This window comes from Podarcis muralis, chromosome 3 (genome assembly GCF_964188315.1).
Source record: "Podarcis muralis chromosome 3, rPodMur119.hap1.1, whole genome shotgun sequence".
NCBI lineage: Eukaryota > Metazoa > Chordata > Lepidosauria > Squamata > Lacertidae > Podarcis > Podarcis muralis.
Window position 1 is genome coordinate 113,968,849 of NC_135657.1, and position 23,207 is coordinate 113,992,055.

The 23,207-nt window shown below is 47.1% G+C and overlaps 1 protein-coding gene across 2 annotated transcripts; it reads right to left on the minus strand.

Annotated features, from left to right (window-relative positions):
* Positions 1-329: 329 nt before the first annotated feature.
* THSD1 (thrombospondin type 1 domain containing 1) lies at positions 330-22,598 on the minus strand. Of its 2 annotated transcripts, XM_028722104.2 has the most exons (5): positions 22,112-22,597; positions 16,817-16,950; positions 11,823-12,761; positions 5,268-5,432; positions 330-2,505 (listed from the first exon to the last, which is right to left on the minus strand). In XM_028722104.2, exons 2-5 carry the CDS (start codon positions 16,872-16,874, stop codon positions 1,118-1,120), a joined length of 2,550 nt encoding a protein of 849 aa, XP_028577937.2. In that variant the 5' UTR covers positions 16,875-16,950; positions 22,112-22,597; the 3' UTR covers positions 330-1,117. The 2 variants fall into 2 exon arrangements, with proteins under 2 accessions (XP_028577937.2, XP_028577938.2); XM_028722105.2 differs by lacking the exon at positions 5,268-5,432 and having other exon boundaries at positions 22,112-22,598.
* Positions 22,599-23,207: the final 609 nt, after the last annotated feature.

Genomic DNA, 23,207 nt, shown 5'->3' on the forward strand with positions numbered 1-23,207 from the left:
TGATGCACAGATGTCACCTTGCCAATGCCATGCATAGACCCTTCTGTGACGATTAACATATGAGAGAGTGCTGGAGATGAAATAGTTAAACAGGTTGCCCAGTCAGGACCCAGGGGGGTGGAGTCAATGGGACTATAAAACCAGTTCTGGGAGGAGTTTGTTGGGAGTTGTGGGTGGGTAGTTGGTTGGTTTTAGTGGGTTGGCTGGTGGGGGAAGGCAGTTGGTAATAGACAGTTAGGGCAGTGGGTTCTTGAGTGTGGGGAGGTAGAAGAGATAGAGAGATGAAAATAAGACTAAGAAAGTAAAGAGCAACGACGTTGGGAATGCCGTTAAAGTTTGTTTGTGTCTGAAATAAAATACACTCTTCTTTATTAATTGAGAACCTGACTGAGACTGAAGTGATTTTACCAGGGAGGACCTGGTTGGTGGCAGCAGATTAGTGGTGTACGGGTCAATAGTCCGTGAGACGACCGTACGAACGCCACACCTTCCCAGTCAATTAACAAGGACTGTGGACAAATGAGAGGATGGATTCACAAGACGGTAGCTGCTGCAATCATGAAGGAGGGGCTGGGTCAACTGCTATTGACAGCACAATTTTTCTAGAAAAAGAGGTGCCAGAACTCACCACGAACACCTCCCTCATTTTCCTAGAATGGCAATGGCACCCACCTGACATGTGCCGAAACTAAGTTCCGGCAAGTTCCGACTGGAAAAATGCCCTGACTACTGGTATTCTCACAACTCAGTCCTGTGAAGAGCTATGTCAGGGAAAAGCAGCGTGGAGAATCGGGTCCTAAGTTTTGTTTTCGAGAAAGCTCTGAGGTACTTTGAACACGGAAGTCAAGCTATGACTGAGTCACGGAGGTTTTCAGTGCAGAATAATTTAGTGGAAGCTTATTTATACATGTGAAGGCATTATTTCCCGCTTGCTGCTCTGAAGTGGTTGAGGAAGCAGGGGGGGAAATGCGAAACGAAACAACAGCTGGGCCTCATCCCCCCACTATGAGATGGAATTTGACCGGTGGTGCTTTTAGAAAGCCCATTTGTTTTATTTTTGGCCACCATTCATATCAGCCCACAGGTCCTGTCTTGCTACAAGATGGCGGCAAGGCACTCAGAGCACCAAATGGTCAATGCTTAAGGTATTTATTCCACCACCTTCATCGGACGCAAAATACCCAGGCAGGTCAGTCATTTGCTGTTCCAGTTCAGCCAGGCCAAAGGAAGTGTTGTCATAGAAGTGGTATTCAGGGTCAGATGGGAAGCTCTGGCACTTGCTCTTTCTGTACTGCGTAGGGCTCAGAGTACCTCCTCTTTGGTGCATATCTTTGAGAGCCACCACAGCACATTCGTTCTTCCAAGCATCCACGCGGCCCAGGGAAGGCCCTCTTACGTTTCTCTTCTGCTCTGATCTATCAACGCACAGTTCCTGGGCCACTGGTTGGCGCCTGGTGACCGAGTCTAGTTTCTTCCCTGGGGGTTCCCATTGATGGGGGTTGTGTGTTCCATAGGCCATTGCTTCAGCGGTTAAAGGAGTACTATAATACAGCTCAAACTCTTCAACGCTCTCACTGGTGCTTTTAGATTTAGGCCGGTGCTCTCCTTCCGGGACACGACTCCACGTTCTGGCTCTGCCGCGGTAGAGGTGGGTCTGGCACGGTGTCAGGGTGGACATGCTTCTCTTCCGGAACGGCTTGGCTTTCCTGGTTTCGTGAAAGCTGGCTGTTCTTCTGAACTGCGAACTTCTTGGGCAGACCCTCTCCGATGGCTCTCCTTGGTTCTCGAGGTATCTAGGGCGAGCTCTTCTAATGAGGGACTGACAAGGGCTCAAGGTAGGACTGGCCTGAGGCAGCGTAAAATCCGCCCTAGAAAAGTGCCTGTTTCCTCCAGGCACTTGCTCCAGAAAAGGAGACTTGATTCTGAACTTGCTTCCAGCTGCTGCCTCCTGGTTCTCTGTGCTCACAGAGCTGTTGAGCACCGTGTCTGTCAAAGGGTTCTGAGAAACGCGATAGACCTTGGTTGTTTCGGTGAGGCCTCTCTTCTTCATTTCCTTCAGCTGCTGTTGTGCAAGGCGGTAGCTGAAAATGGGGGGGATTATTTTCTGAGCTGTGGACTCAAAGCTTTCGCTAGCAGATGCTCCTCCCCCTCCTCCTTCCGGAGCAAAATAAAGACTTCTCCTGGAGCTCAAGGGCATATCTGGAGGTTCTCCAGAAAGCGAGCCAGCAGCTTCTCCCTCAGAAAAGCTCTCTCGCTGCTGTCTCTCATCTTGGCAGATGTTCTCCTCGTCGGAGTTCTTCCGGCAGCTGGGCGAGTGGGTGGAGTCGCAGCGCACAGGGGTGCTGCACTTCTGGGCCCTGCAAAGCTTCCTCCATAGGGCAATCAGGACAGTAGCAAAGATGATGGATAAACACAAAGATATGCCAGTGACGGTTACTAGATTATTACTGGCTTTCTGGCCGTCTTCAGAAGGGTGCAGTGGTGTGATGGGTACAGGTTTAGTGGCTGAAATGAAAGAGGTAACTTTGCTGAACAGATGTCAATTTACAAGGTATTTCCCCAAATACAAAACCCATGAAACAAAGGGCAAGAAACTGTTCTCCATCATGGCCAAGAGTCAGTCGGGGCCTCTAATTGAAAAGACTGCCACTTCTAGAGCAGCAAATTGCAGGAGGGCAGGCCAGGGTTCCTGTAAATGCTACATATAGATCCAATATTCACACATGCCTTGATATTGGATCTATATGATCCGATACTCATACTTTGATTGGCTGAGATGCTGCCTATCGTTTTGGTTGCTGCAGCTTAAGTTCATGTCTAGCCTTGATACCTTCCTCCCTTACTACTGCTTGCATTCAGCTCTGCCCAAACTCTGCTCAAACCCAACATCTCCCAGCCTACTTTATTCATTTATTTGTTCACTCAGTTTGTTAACTGCCCTCGTTAACTGGTTAGTATCCAGGGCAGTGTACAAAAATGAATTTCAATGCAGAAGTTCAACAAAAGCACTTCAGACCTTAATCAATACTTTAAATAGCAACCTGGCCATCACCTTAGAAAGGTAAAGGGACCCCTGACCTTAGGTCCAGTCGTGGCCAACTCTGGGGTTGCGGCGCTCATCTCGCTTTATTGGCCGGGGGAGCCGGCGTACAGCTTCCGGGTCATGTGGCCAGCATGACTAAGCCGCTTCTGGCGAACCAGAGCAGCGCACGGAAATGCCGTTTACCTTCCTGCTGGAGTGGTACCTATTTATCTACTTGCACGTCATGCTTTTGAACTGCTAGGTGGGCAGGAGAGCCTCAATGGGTACAGACACCTTTTACTAGCTGCACCCAGTATGGCAGTGTGGCGTTTGCCCTCCTTTGACGCGCTTTCGGACTGCTAGGTTGGCAGGAGCAGGGACCGAGCAACAGGAGCTCACCCCGTCGCGGGGATTCAAACTGACGACCTTCTGATCAGCAAGTCCTAGGCTCTGTGGTTTAACCCACAGCGCCACATGCATCACCTCAATGCAACCCTAAAAACAGAACTACACACATGAAGCAGTCCCAGAAGATAAAGATTTACTGGCATATTGCTGAACAGATAGCAATGCTCATCACATTCCTAGGAAAAAGGTTCCTTGAACCTTCATGTTCTGTCTTTTGATCTGAGGTAGCCACTAGACACAGTCCTTAAGAGTTTGGGGGAGAGGTAGCTTTAGGGTGGTGTGACCAGGGCAGTCGTGCTGGGTGCCCCACTGAAGGGAGCACCAAAACAATGCTTCAGAATAGCGTGCGAGGGGTGCGGGGGATGAGTTTTAGTGTTGCACAAGGCGCCTCTGAAATTTGAGAGCCAAGAGTCTGCCACGGTTTGGGGGCAAGGCACCATCAGGATACTGATGGTGCTCAGCTCTATTCCTCCATAACATCTGAATCAAGGGGGTGTGTGCAGTCCTTAGCCCGGTTCCTGGATACAGTGGTGGGATGGAGCCTGAATCCTGGCAAGACAGAAGTGCTGTGGGTGAGTGGTTCCTTGTGTTCAGGAAATGGGTCAACTGCCTGGATGGGGTTGCCCTTTGCCCAAATCACTGGAGGCCCAGGTAGCCTCAATGAGTAAAGGTAAAGCTAAAGGGACCCCTGACCATTAGGTCCAGTCGCGGACGACTCTGGGGTTGCGGCGCTCATCTCGCTTTACTGGCCGAGGGAGCCGGCGTGCAGCTTCCGGGTCATGTGGCCAGCATGACTAAGCCGCTTCTGGCAAACCAGAGCAGCGCACGGAAACGCCGTTTAGCTTCCCGCTGGAGCGGTACCTATTTATCTACTTGCACGTCATGCTTTCGAACTGCTAGGTGGGCAGGAGAGCCTCAATGGGTACAGACACCTTTTACTAGCTGCACCCAGTATGGCAGTGTGGCGTTTGCCCTCCTAGGTGTGTGACATCATACTGGGTTTATAAGGAAAGGGTTAACTAATTGTAAAATGACTAACCAATGGGAACCCAAGGGGCGGAGTTAATTGTGTATAAGGTTTAAGCACAGAGGGTTTTTGGAGGAGTAGGGAGTTAGGGTGGTTGAGAAGACGGTCTGGAGTTAGAAGAGACAGAGAGGATAAATCTGTGGGTTGGGCTAGTCTGATGTGAGAGAGGGAGAGAATTTGTTAAGAGGCGTCAGTCAAACAGTTGAGATAATCAGTCAGAAGGTATTAGGAAGGTATAGGCCGGTAAAGAAACTAAAGTTAAGATACTGACAGGAATATTATCAGAGAAATCATAAACTTGTTAAGGCTTATGAAATAAACTTGTTTATTTGGTTCACTTTTAACAACTGTCTGGACTCAGTGTTTTACCCGAGAGTAACGGGTTGGTGGCAGCAGGGAAACGAGCACAGTGGTGGCACAGGGATCAATAGACCATTAAATGTCCGGGGACCCTGTGTGATCGCCACAGGCAGTGACAGTCCTTTCTGGACACGGAAAACTTAACCACAGTAGTTCAGGCATCGGCATTCTGCAGATGTGTATGTCATTCTTAAATGACCCTTTCATGTTGCGTGTCTGCCTATAAAACGTTTTAGCTCTACCCTTGGGTCTTCTTCCTTCACTTCTGCCTGCCTGTCACAAAGACAATCTTCCCCACACAAAACACACTGGGATGGACATAGCTTGTATTCACTGACACGAAGAGGTGAGGAGAATAATAATATTATTGCCGTTTTATTTATTTCTATCCTGCCCTTTCCCCAGACTCACTGTGAGTGAGAATGCAATCTCAACACAAAGGCTACGTACTGGAGCATTCCTCCAAAGAGCAGAGAGATGTTTCTTGCTGTCTCCCAGCGCAGCCTTGCTTTATAGGGAACGGGAAAGACGCGGGACATTCTCGATAGCGCTCTCGGGTGCCGTCCCCACAAGTCACACTACAGGGGCTCCAGGCCTGCCAAAGTCCCCAGGATCCTGTGAATACATAAACTCTGCATTACTGGAGGGATACCTTCCATTAGAGAGACAGAAAATTGCTAGCCTTGAAAACGGGTACGTTCAAATCGGACCCTCAGCCTTCTCTTAGTAGGCTGATCCAGTTACGAGATATTAGAAGGCAGATCCAGCCTTTCAATCTCTTGCAGGGAGGAAGTTCTCCCGCATGCGAACATGACTGTAAAACAGGTGCTGGATACAGCAGGAGGTGGCGAAAGCAAAGGACCTGGGTGATTCGCCACGATGCAGATAGCAGCCTTACACCAGGGATGGAGAACCTGCGGCTTTTCAGATGTTGTTGGACTACAACACCCATCATGCCTGCCCAATTTGCCATGCTGGCAGCGGCTGATGGAAGTCGTAGTTTAACAACATCTGAAAGGCCACACAGGTCCTCCATTGCCACTGAACCCAAACTAATTACGGGTGGTCACCTGAAGTGCAACACTTTCCAGGCTGAGTGGCCTTTCCAGAAAGTGTGTCTTTGTGGTGAGCTGACCATTCCACCTATCAAATATCACAGGCCTGGTTGCCAGGGGTAACAGCAATGCCTCTTCCGTCATCTACCCTACGCACAGTATGGAAGACAGATGCGGTCAGCCATGTATTGGCAAGTTCCTAACTTCCATAAGCAAATGAGACCAAAACACCACATATTGTGGCCCAAGTAAGTTTTTGGCGGCTAACAGATTGAGGTTGAATCCTGACAAGACAGAAGTACTGTTTTTGGGGGACAGGGGGCGGGCTGGTGTGGAGGACTCCCTGGTCCTGAATGGGGTAACTGCGCCCCTGAAGGACCAGGGGCGCAGCCTGGGAGTCATTTTGGCCTCACAGCTGTACATAGAGGCGCAGGTTAATTCTGTGTCCAGGGCGGCTGTCTACCAGCTCCACCTGGTACGTAGGCTGAGACCCTATCTGCCCCCAGACTGTCTTGCCAGAGTGGTGCATGCTCTGGTTATCTCCCGCTTGGACTACTGCAATGCGCTCTACATGGGGCTACCTTTGAAGGTGACCCGGAAACTGCAATTAATCCAGAATGCGGCAGCTAGACTGGTGACTGGGAGTGGCCGCCGGGACCACATAACACCAGTCCTGAGAGATCTGCATTGGCTCCCAGTACGTTTCCGAGCACAATTCAAAGTGTTGGTGCTGACCTTTAAAGCCCTAAACGGCCTCGGTCCTGTATACCTGAAGGAGCATCTCCATCCCCATCGTTCTACCCGGACACTGAGATCCAGCGCTGAGGGCCTTCTGGCGGTTCCCTCATTGCGAGAAGTGAGGTTACAGGGAACCAGACAGAGGGCCTTCTTGGTGGTGGCGCCCACCCTGTGGAACAAACCTCCCTTCAGATGTAAAGGAAACAAGCAGCTATCCTATCTTTAAAAGACATCTGAAGGCAGCCCTGTTTACTGTACTGTTTTTAACACTTGGTTGGGAGCCGCCCAGAGTGGCTGGGGAAACTCAGCCAGATGGGCGGGGTATAAATAAATTTATTATTATTATTATTATTATTATTATTATTATTATTATTATTATTATTATTATTATTTACCTTCAACCCCAAGTAAACAAATATATTGTGGCCCATGTAAGTTTTTGCCTTCAACCCCAAGTAAACAAACATATTGCGGCCCAAGTAAATTTTTGCCTTCAACCCCAGCTGCACACAGTTTTCAGTATCCAGTGTGTGTCGCAATAGTCCTGGCTTGAAGTTGTAAAGGCGTGACTGACACTGGGAACGTCTAAATTGGATAGAAGTCTCCACCTTGTGGGGAAATGAAGCATTCCGATTGCAATTTGCCTTTCAATCCAAGGACTAGTTCAGTTCTTCACTTACTGATTACAGCATCAAGTGACAACATCTAAGTAGCAGCAGAGCAGTGACCTGGAAGCCGGCCACTGTTCTGTCTGTATTATGGGATGCCTTTCCGAACTCTGCCATACATAAAGCTGCAAACAACAGTTGCTTCGGACGTCTTGTAAAAACACGCCTCACTTTTTGCTTTCAGCCATTTCTTGTTGACTTTTTTTATGCCCAAAGGCCTATGCAACTGTTTAAAATGTCCCTGAATCAGCCAGTCATTTTAATGATTGATATGCATTACTTTTAAATGTTTTTTATGCTGTTGTACATTGCCCTGGTGTTTTGCAAGAGGATAGACTATAAACACTTGTAACACATAACATCGGACCCTTTTCATTTGTCTGGATTCTTGTTTCCATATGCCCTTGTACTACTCCTTTACAGGTTTTGCGCTGTATTTTTGTTTGAATTCCCTTGTTTATGTTTTTCATGCAGATTTCAGAAATATTAAGTGGTATATAAACGCTTTAAAATAAATGAACAAATAAATACATACATACATAAGGGTGGGCCATAGCTCAGTGCTGAGCCTAAGTTTTGTGCGTATTCCAGGTTCAATTCCTGGCATTTCATGTTAGCAATAAAATACCAAGCAGCAGAGTGATCTCTTCCTGAGATCTTGATGAGACACTGCCAGTCAGAACAGACTGGATGTAAGGCAGATCTCTAAGAGCAATATTGACTAAATAACTGTGCAAGGATTACTGCTAGTACAATGGGATCTTCCCCGTCTCCCTCTGCATGTACACCAAAGCTGTTCCCAAATCTGAGCTGGAGGGTTGGGAGATATCAGGGGGAGAACGTTTTGCTGCACAAGAGAAATCCTTGCGCTTATGGAACAAGCAACTTAGATCACTGTTGAATACAGTGGTAGCTCAGGTTAAGTACTTAATTCATTCTGGAGGTCTGTTCTTAACCTGAAACTGTTCTTAACCTGAAGCACCACTTTAGCTAATGGGGCCTCCTGCTGCTGCTGCGTGATTTCTGTTCTCATCCTGAAGCAAAGTTCTTAACCTGAAGCACTATTTCTGGGATAGCAGAGTCTGTAACCTGAAGCGTATGTTACCTGAGGTACCACTGTACAACCCTTGGTTCCTAAATTACATAAGCAAATGAGACCACAACACCACAGGTAGAAACTGTTATCACCCAATGTCAACTCAAACACAATACTTCTCAGGTAGGGCAATTCACTCATTAAGCTTGCGCACATCAAGTGTTAAGAAATTTCGAGTATGTACGTGTGGGAACCAGCCCCAAAGTCAGATGCTGTCTCTAGGTCAAAAGAGCTGCAGGTCAACACTGCTTCAGCCTCATCTGGACTGAGTTTCATTTGGCCCATGTGCCACATTAGCACCGTGCTAAGATGATACATAATAAAGATGCAGAGGAGAAAAAGCTGGAGGTCACAGCTGCGTTGAGGTCACCTGCACATCTGCACATGACCCCACCCAGACAAGATGGAACCTCTGAATCAGGGATGGGGAACCTGCGGTGCTCTAGTTATTGTTGTCCTCCAACATCCCAGGCAGCGTGGTCAATTGTCAAGCATGGTGGGCACTGTGGTCCAACAACATCTGGAGGGCCACTGGTAACCCCTCACAGCCCAAATAAAAGAACCAGTCACCAGGCTCCATTCTCTGGGACTGATGGATGCAAGCAGAACATGTTAGTGTAGACTCATAAACGCACCTGTTGTGTTCCTCAGTAACACAGAGTCCTTCTTAGTTATGCAACTGAAAAGTCTGAGATGCTGGCCAGTGAAAAGCCTGTTTAGGGAAGCTTTTAATGTTTGATGCATTACTGTATTTTAATATTTTGTTGGAAGCCGCCCAGAGTGGTTGGGGAAGCCAAGCCAGATGGGCAGGGTATAAATAATACATTATTATTATTATTATTATTATTATTATTATTATTATTATTATTATTATTTCCCCCCTTCCCCGCTCAAGAAAAGCTGTACCTACAGCTTCTTCTTCCTGCTCAACTCATGGCCCCATCACCCACCAGAACACATTCATTTTGCTAAGCAGCAAATGAGAGCCGAAGGCAGGTGGCTGATGGGACCAAAGAGAAAACAGGTATGGAAAAGGTGACCTCACTTTAACAGGAGAAAATAAACAGGTGGATCTTTTTCTGACATGGAGATTAAAAATGGGGTGGGTGGGTGTCAGTTGAGGAACCTGTGAAGCTCCAGATGTTTTTGGATTCCAGCCCTCACCAGCCTCAGGCACATGGTCGGGGGGCGGGGAGGGAATGGGAACTGTAGTCCAACATCTGGGAGGACCACACATTCCTCATCCCTGTTTTACCATGGAATCGTAGAATTGGAAGGGACCACGGGGGTCATCTGGCCCAACTCCCTGCCATGCAAGGAATCTGCATGCCATGCTGCTAAGAAGCACAGGGGAAAGATGAATATGAAAAGATGGCACTCCCAGGCTGCACCCACTGCTAATGAATTAGGTGGATTCTCCCGGTGGTGACGTGTCCTGTGCCTGAAGCTTCAAGGGATCTTGCCATGCCCTTTTCAAAAGGAAGAGAAGCTAGAGATTAGGAAACAGGCAGCTACATAATCAGCGTCAGGAATGGTTTCTGGAGCAATTGCCAGCTAATGGCAGGGGTGAGACTGCCCTGCCCTTCTGAAAGGAGGCTTGAACAAGCCTGCAGCAATCCACAGCTTTCCCAGCTAACACTCAACCAGCTGGTTGGAACTGACATTTCCCCCAAAGTGCAACCTCTGAATTGATAGCAACTGAAGCATAGAAACATGGTAAAGCAGTGCCCCCCACAGCCTGCGTTCGGGCTCTGTAGTCAATCTAATAGTGCCCAGTACATGTGGAATAAGGGACGCGGGTGGCACTGTGGGTTAAACCACAGAGCCTGGGACTTGCCGATCAGAAGGTTGGCGGTTTGAATCCCTGCGACGGGGTGAGCTCCCGTTGCTCGGTCCCTGCTCCTGCCAACCTAGCAGTTCAAAAGCACGTCCAAGTGCAAGTAGATAAATAGGTACCACTCCGGCGGGAAGGTAAACGGCATTTCCGTGCACTGCTCTGGTTCTGCCAGAAGCGGCTTAGTCATGCTGGCCACATGACCCGGAAGCTGTACGCCGGTTCCCTCGGCCAATAAAGCGAGATGAGCACCGCAACCCCAGAGTCGTCCGCGACTGGACCTAACAGTCAGGGGTCCCTTTACCTTTACCTTTACATGAGGAATAAGAGCACAGGCAATGCGGTCCCCCATTCCCTTAGGCAAATGTGATCAAGCATCTTCACAGCTGCCCTCTTATTACCAATCGCCTGGGTTACACGTTATTAGATGCAAAGAGCCTTGGAGTTCATTTCCTCCCAAGAACTCTGCAGGGCGAGCTAAGCTGAGAACCAGACGGGCTTCAGACTTTACACTGCAAGTGCCCTACTTGTGGCTTGCTGCTATAAATTGTAAAGGGGAGGAGCATGTCTCCAAACACACTATGAGCACGCACCAAGGAGTCTTCTGACATTGGAACAGAGGAAGCTGCTGTACACAGAGTCAGGCCACTGGTCTGTAGAGCTCAATATTGTTCACATCGTCCAGAAGCAGCTCTAAGAAGGTAATCACAGAATGACAGAGCTGGGATCATCTAGTCCAACCCCCTGCAGTGCAAGAATATCCAGCTGTCTCTAAACGGGATTCGAACCTGCAACCTTGGCGTTATCAGCACCTGAGCTATGGAGTCTTTCGCAGCCCTACCCTGGAGATGCCAGAGATTGAACCTGGGACCTTCTGCATGTGACCAGCGATGCTCTACCACTAAGTTACACCTTTTCTCTAAGGGTTTGGGGACTGCCTTTCTGAGCTGATGCTCACAGTGGCTTGCCCAAGGCTATCTAGAATCCCTTTTGGCAAAGCAGGGAGAGGGCCTTCTTGGTAGTGGCACCCTCCCTTTGGAACACGGCCCCCCATCAGGTGTCAAGGAAACAAACAACTATCTGACTTTTAGAAGACATCTGAAGGCAGCGCAGTTTAGGGAAGTTTTTAAGGATTTATGTTTTTAGATATGTTGTAAGCCGCTCAGAGTGGCTGGGGAAACCCAGCCAGATGGGCGGGGTATAAATAATAAAATTCTTATTCTTATTCTTATCAGAATGAGACATGGCATTTTAGAAAATGAGCAAAAAGCTGAGATTAAACCAGTGGTCCAACCCCTCTCCACTACAAGAGGGGTTTCCCATAAAGTATTACAAACCTCTTCCCTGTCATCGCCTCCCATCCTTGTCACCTGCCCGCCTTTGTCTGGACTCCCTGCTGCTCGCCTAGTTAAGGGGCAGTGAAAGGGCTTTATCATTGTGTTTTATGGGGGTCCTATCCTGTGCTCACAGCTCTGCATGGGGGGGGTGGCTCACGCTGCAAATGCAATCATATTCCTGGCTCTACGATGCACAGATGCACGCCATGCAATCACAAAGACATCTCATAATCCTTTGGGTTTTCAAATGGAGCCTTTCTCAAAAGGTAATACAGACCAACATTCCTTTGGATTAGCGCACATTCCCTCGCTCTCGGTGGGGCATTGTCTCTGGGCAAAAGGCTAAATTCAAAGCAGTATTTGTTTGCGCCCTCGTCGAACAATGTGCAGTTGAATTCTATCTGGCCGTCCTTTGGATTCAGGACACTCTCCTGCAGCCTTGACGCCCCCTGACCAGAAGGCCCAAGGTCTTTGAACACAGCAACGTTCCCACCAGCAGAAGTGCAGGGAGGAGGAATGACAGAAACCACAACCGAAGACTCACATGTCACTTCTCCTGCCACGACCAGCTTGTACCCAAATCTGCGCACGAGATCAATAGGCCCTTCCGAAGCAATGACTGACTTGGTCTCTGCTGATTTCAGGAACAGAGTCATGTAGGCTTCTTGGCCAACCAAGTGACAGTCAAGCGTTACCCACTGGGACCTGGCGAGAGAAAGTTCTTTGCTAGTTCTCAGTCCCCCAGTCTCATTCGAGATCTGCTTTACTAGTTCATAGAAGCGGCTGGTCAGTATAACATCCAAAGAAACCACCGTCTTATTCACCGGACACAAATATTCGTCAGTAAACAGCCTGAGCTGAAGGGAAGACTCAACCGCTTCAGAAGTCCTCCTCAAATCAAAGTGGAATACAGGCCAGACGACACTCAGTGGGGTCTTCTCTCCGTTCCACTGGTTCTCGGGAGCCATTTTGAACCAGTAGTTCCCGGCACTCTTAAAATGGAAGCACTCAAAGACAACAATATCTTGGTCCTGGTTTTGCAGGAGCTGTTTTCTGGTGACAGTATGATTGGTGCTGGCATCTATGAGCAGGATGGAACCATTTTTCAATGTCACGTTGCTGTCATAATAATTCTGGAAGCTAACTGACACAGTGCCATTGCTCAAGGCTACGTGAGTTGCTTGCTCCAAGAGGAGATACTCCACTGCTCCAAGAACTGAAAAGAAAGTATTTGACAAGGTCAATAGCTGAACAGAAAGAATCAACGCAAGGGGAAGGGGAGGAGATAGGGAGATTTAAGAGGTTTTTTTTTGAGGAAATCCAATGTAACCTTCACACTCTGCACTAAGAAGCAGCTCTCAAAAACATTCTCAGTTTCAACCTCCTGGTGGTCAGTTACTCAGCAACAGGCAGATGCAGCTGGTTATAAGGGGCTTTAGAAGCCTAAATTTGCCCAATTCATTACATGCATGGCTCCATGTTACTACCGAATCCACAGCAGAAATGACTCTGCACCCATAATGCTTTTGGTCCCAATGCCTATCTCAGAAGACTTCCACATAGATATGCAAACTTTTAAAACAATATCAAACTTCTAGACAACGCATCCAAATTTGCTTACATGCAATTTTGTGAAGTATTAATAAAGGGAGAACAGGGAGAAAACAGGGAGAAAACGAGATTTTATTCAATCATTGGTTTAGAAATGCAGTAACACTTTCTGAACCCCTTAGTATCTTACGGTCAACTGTAAAGTTCAGCCTATCATGCTGGCCATGAATGGGAGGTGTTCATTTATCCCTATCAACAAAATTTAACCCTTTCCAGCATTTCCCCTATGAACTCACCCCAGTATTTTAGTGGAGAAAATATACTCAGTTAACATTTTTCAAATATTTTGCTCCTCCCACAAACCTTACGAATTATCCTATATCTCCACCCCCCCCCCAGTATTTCCCTTTAATATTCCCTAACATGGATATGATGGTGACAGCAACCACGAAATTTAAAGACGCCTGCTTCTTGGGAGAAAAGCAACGACAAACCTAGACAGCATCTTAAAAAGCAGAGACATCACCTTGCCAACAAAGGTCCGTATAGTTAAAGCTATGGTTTTCCCAGTAGCAATGTATTGAAGTGAGAGCTGGACCATAAAGAAGGCTGATCGCCAAAGAATTGATGCTTTTGAATTATGGTACTGGAGGAGACTCTTGAGAGTCCCATGGACTGCAAGAAGATCAAACCTCTCCATTCTGAAGGAAATCAGCCCTGAGTGCTCACTGGAAGGTCAGATCATGAAGCTGAGGCTCCAAGACTTTGGCCACCTCATGAGAAGAGAAGACTCCCTGGAAAAGACCCTGATGTTGGGAAAGATGGAGGGCACAAGAAGAAGGGGACAACAGAGGACGAGATGGTTGGACAGCGTTCTCAAAGCTACCAGCATGAGTCTGACCAAACTGCGGGAGGCAGTGGAAGACAGGAGTGCCTGGCGTGCTCTGGTCCAGGGGGTCCCGAAGAGTCGGACACGACTAAATGACTAAACAACAACAACAACATGGATATGAAAGAAAGTTACAAGAGGACAGAGTTGACCTCTAACACAAAAATAGCCCTTAGTATTCAAAAGTCTTAAAACGTAATACCATTTGGAAAACTGGAAAGGCCTGAGGAACCTGGAGCATCTTCACTGTAATAAAGCACCCTGAAGTCTGTGGGTGATGAGCTCACCTGTCTACTTCCTTCCGAACTATTTAACCAACGGGGCAGGAAGAGAAGAATGCTTGGTGAGCAATTCCCCCACCCGCCACCGCCTTTGAGCTCTGCAAGCCATTGCCATTCCTGCCTTCACCTTGACCCACTAATGCTTCATTTACATTGCATATTAGTTAAGATAAAAACGAAAGGGGAGGTGGTGTCTGAAGCGGAATTCTAGAAAATACCACCCAAGTTGATAAAAACGGAATAATATGCTGCAGCGCTCTTTTTGAAGGCTTCTTTTGTGACAGAGCTTATGAATATTTCATTTAGCCTTCGCATCACAGAGAAAAAGAGAAGGGATTTAGACGCGAAAATTAAAACCGACAAAAGCCAGAAGCGAAGGATTCGGCCTCCCACAAGGCAGGACCCTCTATTATCCATTCCCTGTGGCGTCTCACAGAGATCTATCCAGTTCAACATGCATAGAAGTCCAATAGGTGAAATCTGAGCTTTTGCAGCTGGCTTGATTCTGGTGGGTGGGTGTGTGTCCAGATACATATATTCCTTTGCTGGAGGGGCAGAGCAGGGAATTGATGCTGATTTACACATCAGCACCGTAATCTGGCTATTTGCCTGCTCTCACATGCTCATATAGCAAATGTGAAAGCAGGAACTAGGATCTGCAACAAACTTTTGATTGATCGCTGAGGGTTGAGTTGCTTCGAATACCTGTTTTGTTAATTTGCGGTATGGACTGAAGCTGCTTCAGGGGACCCTCCAGGCTTACGGGCCCTGAAACTTAAACTGCATTAGTTTTATAGTAGTTCCACCCCTGCTGGTGGGTGTCACCAGGGTGACCTCTGAGTCTTCCCTGCTGTGGCAGCGGTGAGGAGATGCCAACGAATTCCAATAAGCTTCCTGAATGAAGCCTGGGGACCTCACCTGTCCATCATGGCAAATTCTAGGAAGATTGGGGCAGAGGGCTAATTCTTGAACGATAAGCATCCTACTGCAGCAGATCCATCAGCTCTAGGGACCGTGGTGTTACCTGAACACCCAAGAGCTGGTTTTCATGCAGGCCCTGATGAGATAATGGCTGGGCCCCAGAAGGACAAAGCCCCACCCCAATTCAGCTGCACGGCAGCCAGTTCTGAGAAGGTATTTCAATTGCTGGGAGCTAAACAAATATGTAGGGACATACTGGTAGGTGGCGCTGAGGGTTAAACGACAGAGCCTAGGACTTGCCGATCAGAAAGTTGGTCGTTCGAATCCCCGCGATGGGGTGAGCTCCCATTGCTCGGTCCCTGCTCCTGCCAACCTAGAAGTTTGAAAGCACATCAAAGTGCAAGTAGATAAATAGGTACCGCTCCAGCGGGAAGGTAAACGGCGTTTCCGTGCGCTGCTCTGGTTCGCCAGAAGCAGCTTAGTCATGCTGGCCACATGACCTGGAAGGTGTCTGCGGACAAACGCCGGCTCCCTTGGCCAATAAAGCGAGATGAGCATGCAACCCCAGAGTCGGTCACGACTGGACCTGATGGTCAGGGGTCCCTTTACCTTTAAACAAATGTGTAACTAATAACGAGTGCCAGAGTTTGGGTCCTGTTCCCCAATACTTTCTTCCCTTTAGTATCATGCCTTTCAGAATGTAAGCCTGAGGCCACTTATTACTGATATCCGCAAGCTGCTCTGGGAGCCTTTTCCAGCTGAAGAGTGCATCAGAAATGCTATAAATAAGCATCAGTACATTACTTCCAGCCACGTAATGTGTATTTCTCAGCAATACCTCTTAATGCCGTCTCTGGTGGACTCTATTTTTGGTACATTTTTTAAAAACTGCGCAAAACAAAATTAGAGGGGGAAAGGTTGAAGGAGCTATGGTCTGGAAATGCTTAGCTTGGAGAAAAGGAAGGTCGGGTGAGAATCTTCAGTCACTGAAAGGAAAAGGAACAGCTTCTACTATGAAGGGGGCGGGAAGAAGGGAAGGTGTGTTAGAACTTGGAAGAAAAGATGGTGACTGATGTCAGCTGATGGACGAGGTTTGGGGGGAACGGTCCATAGACTAGAGGAGTTCCACCCGTGAAATAAAGGGTTGGCTGGAGCAAGATCTGACTTTCCAGCAATACTGCTAGAGAAAAACACAGCTATATTGAATAAACATTCACAATTTTTTTACTGATAATAATCAGCTAAACAGTTTGAGGATCTATACAACTTTGTAACATGCAGAAAATAGCATTATTGGAGAAACCAAAGACTGAGGGAAGTCGGGGGGTGGATTCGGGGGGGGGAGGGAGGAAAAATGTGGGGAAATAAGGGTATGTTTTTGGATAATATGTTTTGTTATAACTTTGAATAAAAAAAAGATAGAAAAACACAGCTATAGTCCTTTCCATCTTTTTCGAAGAAACTTTAGAAGGCTGTGAATAGTATTCTTTACAGGTGCAAACAGATACGTAATTATAACACTTTATTTCCATTTCTTTCTTTCTTTTGTTCACATCAAGCCACCCATTTATAAGAGATTCCAAAATAACCATAGTGAATTGTCTCCAGCGGCTTACACCGAATACTCACCATAATCACAGAGCACGACTAGCAGTAGATTTGAAAAATCTTTCAACATCTGTTTCATTCTGATCAGAAGGGCTCCCTCTTCCTTTTATTCCTCATGTCCTGTTCCAAGTCCAATGTCTGTTCTGTCTTTGAAACTACAGTAAAAAACAAACAAACCAGAGGATTTTTCTGAACAGCCTTTTAAGATTTGCCTTGAACACTCTGAAATTTATTTTGACAAACCTTTTTTCTTCTGCTCATTGAAAACACGCAACAGCCATTTCACCATGCTCTTGACTTCACCGAGTTACAATAATAGATGGTATCTCAAGTTTAAGGGACGCAGGTGGCGCTGTGGGTTAAACCACAGAGCCTAGGGCTTGCCGATCAGAAGGTTGGCGGTTCGAATCCCCACGACGGTGTGAGCTCCCGTTGCTCGGTCCCTGCTCCTGCCAACCTAGCAGTTCGAAAGCATGTCACAGTGCAAGTAGATAAATAGGTACCGCTCTGGCGGGAAGGTAAACGGCGTTTCCATGCGCTGCTCTGGTTCGCCAGAAGTGGCTTAGTCATGCTGGCCACATGACCCGGAAGCTGTACGCCGGCTCCCTCGGCCAGTAAAGCGAGATGAGCGCCGCAACCCCAGAGATGGTCACGACTGGACCTATTGGTCAGGGGTCCCTCTTTACCTTTACCTTTACAAGTTTAAGTACAGTACTTGGATTATAAATGTGCTAACACGGATTTACACACAGAGTTGCCGCTTTTAGCAGCCTAGAACAACTTCACACAAACAGGCAATCAGGAAGAGAGACTCTTGTCACATAAAAGCTGGACTTCTCCAAAGGAACTAATATTGGGGAAAGGCTGTAGCTCAGTAATAGGGCATCTGCTAGGTATGCAGAAGGCCTCAGATTCATTCCTCGGCATGGATGGGTAGGGAGAGACCACTGCCTGAGATCTTACAGAGCTGCTGCAAGCAAGTGACTTGACTCAGTGCAAAGCACTTTTCTATGCTCCTATCTGTGGAAGCACAAAGAAATAACTCTAACGTTTTAGCAGCTGAGAAACCAATTTAAATCGGTTGTGTGAAGCAACTGACACATCGTAAAGACACATAATCCTGCGCATGAACACTGCCCAGACGGTATCTATTATACCGATAGCCTGCTACTTCCATTGGTGCAAGAGCAAATAGCCAGACTGATTGTTTTTAAAGAGGGCGCAAGATTGCATAGATGTCTGGTGGTTGATACAGCTCTGTATTTCTGGACCTCAAGCTGCAATCCTACGCATGGAAACCAGTCTCACTGAACACGGCAGGGCTTCCTTTCAAGTCAACATGCATAGGCTTGCCACATGCAACTCATGGGTGTCTCATAATAAGACTGCCAACATAGTCTTAACGCTTTTACTGGTGACAGGAGTGTAAAGCGTTAGAAACTCAGATATGTAAAGCTGATTGCCAAATGGCTGGCACCTTAAACCTAGGTTACGGGTCGCCACAACAGAATGCCTATGTGCTCCCCCCCAATGAGATTTATTATTGTTATTGTTATTCATTTCATTTTTATACTGCTTTATATTTTAAAGGGGGGAAATCTCAAAGCAGTTTAGAACACTTTAAAACATCAAATAAAACAATCCAGAACAAAACAAATTCAAGCTTCAAAGAAAATATTTCAGATCTTTCCCTAAGTGACATTTTGCTTTCCACATATTTATTTACCTACTTATATTGCTGCCCCGTAGCAGAAGAACTCTAGAGAGCCACGGTGGTGTATTGGGAGATCAGAGTTCAAATCCCCACTCAGTCATGAAGCTCACTGGGTGAAAAGTTGGGATATAAATGCAATAAATGAGCTCTTCCGCTTAAGAAAGCTGGAGGGGCCATCCAGATGAAGACATTGGCCGCCCACCTGCATCACATGGATCACAACTGAACCCGTGCCAGTCACAAAACATACCTGGTGCCTAGCTACTTTTGAACACTGGGAGTGTAATGTTGTTGCAGCTTCAATCGAGCACCACATTGACCTGGCTTCCATATTGATTCTAAGCCAAGTGATGGCTAAGTTTGTGTCCAAATTCATGGTGTCATGGGTCCCTTGGTTCTGTGAGGTTCTGCCATAGTTTGGCAGACCCAGATGTTAGAGGAAGAAAGAAGAGAATTGGACTGAGAGGGGGGGCTTGAAGGCTGGTATCCTGGGAGAGAAGTCTTCTCCTTGTGACTCAAGGTGTTGGAGATAGGGAAGCAGATCTGATGTTGCTCTCCATCGCCCCTCCTTCAGAGAACAAGGTGTCATTGGGGAAGGGAGAGGACTTCAATAATCCAGCAGGAGGGCCAAGTGGGAAAAGAGGAGCCAGAGACCCTGGAATCAGTAAAGCAGGACAGTCTTGTTGCCAAGAACCAAGCACCACCTGCGTAAGAGGGAGCAGATGCACCTGCCCAGGTGGGACACACACCTGAACCTGCAGCAGTCCTGTGAGTGAGCTCACTCCTGCCTCATCTTCGAAAACTTGGCAGGAGGGGTATGACAACCATTGGGACATCTTGGTTGCTTCAGTTCGGTCTTGCATCCCTTGCCTTGCTTATGTACCTAGGAATCCTGACTTCTGGACCTTGTGCTTGGTGCTGAGCCTATTACTGTTATAACCTGAATAAAGTTCTCTTCCTTACTCTCAAGTAAGGGCCACTGTCATTGTGTTTTGGGATGGGACCACGACACATAGAATGAAGATCGCAACAACCTCCTTCCTCCCCAGAGCTAAGCCATGGTTTGGTTTAGTTTTATATGTGAACCTGTTTTGCTTGGCTACATTTCATGGTTTGTCTGAAACATGACAAACCATGTTTGCGCTGGTTTGTACCTAACACTAAAGGCAAACCATGGCTTTGTTCTTAGTATAGCAGCAATAGGACTGCAGGAGGAGTGAAGGGACTACTATTTTCATTTCTTGCACTCTCTCTCACTTGTGCTTAGCATTGCATGCAAACTGTGCCAGAGTGGGACACAGCACTGGTGTCAGCTTTTGGCACACCCTGGCCTAGAATAGGAAGTGTTAGGGTCAAGATATGAAAAACCCATAGTGAGACATTTCCCTGTGAACCATTATCTTTCCTTTTGCACAGAAGCATGGGTAGCAGGATGCTTCTTCACAGAATATTCTCTGTGAGGATTAGAGAAAAGTGCTAAAGAAGTATAAGTTACTGTTGTATTTTTAGCATGCCACAAAACCACACCACCTTAACCCTCTTAAGGGAACATGCTTCTTTTAGGATTACAGAGTCGAATTATTTCAATATAGAAAATTGATGCACATACCGGTAAATGCACAAACAGCTGTCAATCCCAACAGCAAATCTAAAGCTAGCATTCTGCTAGCCGTGGTTGCAGCATAAACTCCCAGAGACCAACAAGATTTGTACTGGTGGTACTCAGGAAAAGTGAGGCCCACCCATTGTTTAAAAAGGGAAGTATGAGCGACACAGAAGGAAGGAAAACAATCCACAAACGGCCCAAGCCTCTCTGACTGCACTGGGAAAAATCAGATACTGCTGCTATTGTAGTGAGTATCTGTCCACAGGATGAATTTATACTGAAAACCGCAAGCCATCCGTAAATGAAATTTACAGGCGCACGGCCAAGATCTTACTGCATGATCCACACAAACAATTAAAAATGATATTGGCACATTAAGAAATACAATAAATAGGTGCCTCCACCTTTGCGGTAATGTGTGCAAGGATATTTGCCTACAAGACTGGCCAAATACTTGTAAGTGACTGTGCATTGGTCAAGGCAGTGAGCCCAATTCCCTTTTGGAAAGACGAAAGTTGTTCCTCATATACAAATTCAAACACACGCAGGTGTGGACTGCTGTGTTCACATTCCAGCTTTACAGTGCAGCAAAGGAGTCGACTTCTAGGGGCTCCAGCCCCCACAATAAAAAAATGAGGGGCATTCCCATTCAAATGGTGTGTGTGCACTGCGTCATTTGATTGATTATGTGGGGTGGGACTTACATGGGCCCCCACAATATTTTATTCAAGTTGGCAATCCCAGAGTGCAGTGAAGATTTTCCCTCAGTGCGTTTCACAGCATATACATCAGGTGGTGTTGAGTAGAATGGGATGCCTTTACCTTATGCAAAAGGTGTGCACACCTTGGCTAGAGATGAATTAGGAATTGCTTAAAGACTCCTATCAGTTGGTTTGAGGAACAACACTTAAAAAGCAGTATCTTATAACAGGATGCATATGCTTTTTCGATAACTTTGTGTGAATGCGGATTGAAAACACTGGAAGCAGAAGTGTGAACAGTGTGTAGTAAACAGAAGTGTGAACACAGTATAATTGAAACGGAGAAAACAAGGACTAAAAATAATAATGGTGACATGTGGACAAGCCCAAAGTGTGGGCACACAGCTCTGCAAATAAGGAGCTAAGCTCTGCACTCCACAAAGTGGCTCAGATAATCCCAGATCACACCTATGTGACTGGAAGACTGGAAGATACAACCATTTGCTCTCAGGTACATAAATGAGAGCTAATATCACAACTCATTCCAGATCAGTTAAAATAGAGTTATGATGGAATAGAGGTGGAAGCTAACTGCAGTGCAAGGAGGTGCACTATTATTATTTTTTGAAAACAAGTAGACAAGAGGGGGGAAACCCAGTCATGTTAAATGGCAAATTAAAACACCTCAAAACAAACTTAAGCACAGGCTAGCTGCTCCATACTGCAAAAGCAGGTACAAAAAAAGCAGGTGCATTTCAACCGAACCTATAAAACACAGTCACAAAACCACAAAACAGTCAACAGCAATAAAAATAACATTACAGTGTTAACAGTGCAATCCTGCGCATGTTTCTTCAGCTCCACTGTTTTACTGGGAATAAGCTCCCTGTATTTGGTACTGCAGAAGTTGATTACTCCTCATAGCCCTTTAAGGAGCAACTGCTAGGAGCACATTTAAAGATAAAATCGAGGGTATTTTGAAAATGCTTGTTTCTCCCAGTTCCTAGAGCAGGAGACTCTTAACCTCAGGGCTGTGGGTTCAAGCCCCAGGTTGGGCAAAGAGATCCCTGCATTGTACGGGGTTGGACTAGATGACCCCGAGGTCCCTTCCAACTCTCCAATTCTACCAGTTTAACCAACCATTCTTTGTCCTTTTTGTGGTTTGTTTCGTTCTTGTTTTCATTATGCATTCTGTGTTTTTACTTTGTGTTTTTGTGCTGTGAACAGCCCTGAGATCTTCGGGTGCAAATCGGATACATATACAAATTTAATTCAAAAAAGGTTAAAATACTTACCCCAGTTCCAAGTATTTCTTCCTCTACATTACGAGAATTAAATCGTGCCAAATCTGGAGAGGGCATGAGGGAGGTGGCACGGCAACGCGGAGGGACCCCTCTTCCTTCCAAGCTTGGCCGGCGACTCGACTCTCTTTGCCCCGACTCCAAACTTTCCTCTCCGGGGCCGTTCCCACGTGCAAGACGCGCGAGCTCACTTGGGCGTCAGGTGAGGGGCTTTGGCGGCGGAGCTGGCCGACCAACTCTGGCCGGACTCTCCTCCCGGTGGGCGCGCATGTCCGGAGCCAGAGCCGCCGCCGCGCAGGGACTCTCCGCCCGCCGGTGTCTCTCCCTTCCAACGGGCGGAGATGCGCCTCCCGGGCCGGGCGTGGCGCAAAGGAACCGACGGGAAGCGCAGCCGGCTGGCCCGCCCTAGCGGAGAGCGAGGGAAGGAGGGCGCGCAGCCTGACCGCCCCCGGGAAAGAGGCGGCCTTCGACGGGCTGAGGACGCAGCAGCCTCGACCTCTCCAAGTACCCAGCGGGCGGAACTGGGTGCGCCACCGCCCTAGAAAGCAAATGTCTCGCCCCCTTGGTGAGGGGAAGGAGAGACGGCAGGGAAATGCTCAGCACTGCCTCATCTGCAGAATTAATACAAGAAGCAATAGGGCTCATAGCTGTCAACATACAGATTTGAAAATAAGGGACCAGCAGCCTCGAAAATAAGGGATCAGCAGCCAAAATAAGGGGTTTTGCTGTTGTAAAGAGTTACATACATTGGTAGAAACAAAAAAAAATTCCTTCCAGTAGCACCTTAAAGACCAACTAAGTTAGTTCTTGGTATGAGCTTTCGTGTGCATGCACACTTCACACTTCTTCTTCAGATTATCTGAAGAAGTGTGCATGCACACGAAAGCTCATACCAAGAACTAACTTAGTTGGTCATTAAGATGCTACTGGAAGGAATTTTTTTGTTTTGACTATGGCAGACCAACATGGCTACCTATCTGTAACTATACATTGGTAGGATTGACAGATGCTGTCGATGGAGTTGACGGGAATGACTGGCAGAATCCGAGACCAGGGAGAAGAGTCGGTGGAAGAAGATTGGAAAAAATTT

Excerpts from the sequence above, each read along its gene's own strand:
- THSD1 (XM_028722104.2), bottom strand. The coding sequence starts at position 16,874 with ATGAAACAGATGTTGAAAGATTTTTCAAATCTACTGCTAGTCGTGCTC. Across the intron at positions 12,762-16,816 it reads AGTCGTGCTCTGTGATTATG|TTCTTGGAGCAGTGGAGTAT; the intron begins GTGAGTATTCGG and ends CTTTCTTTTCAG. Across the intron at positions 2,506-5,267 it reads CTCTTTGGAGGAATGCTCCA|CCACTAAACCTGTACCCATC; the intron begins GTACGTAGCCTT and ends CTTTCATTTCAG.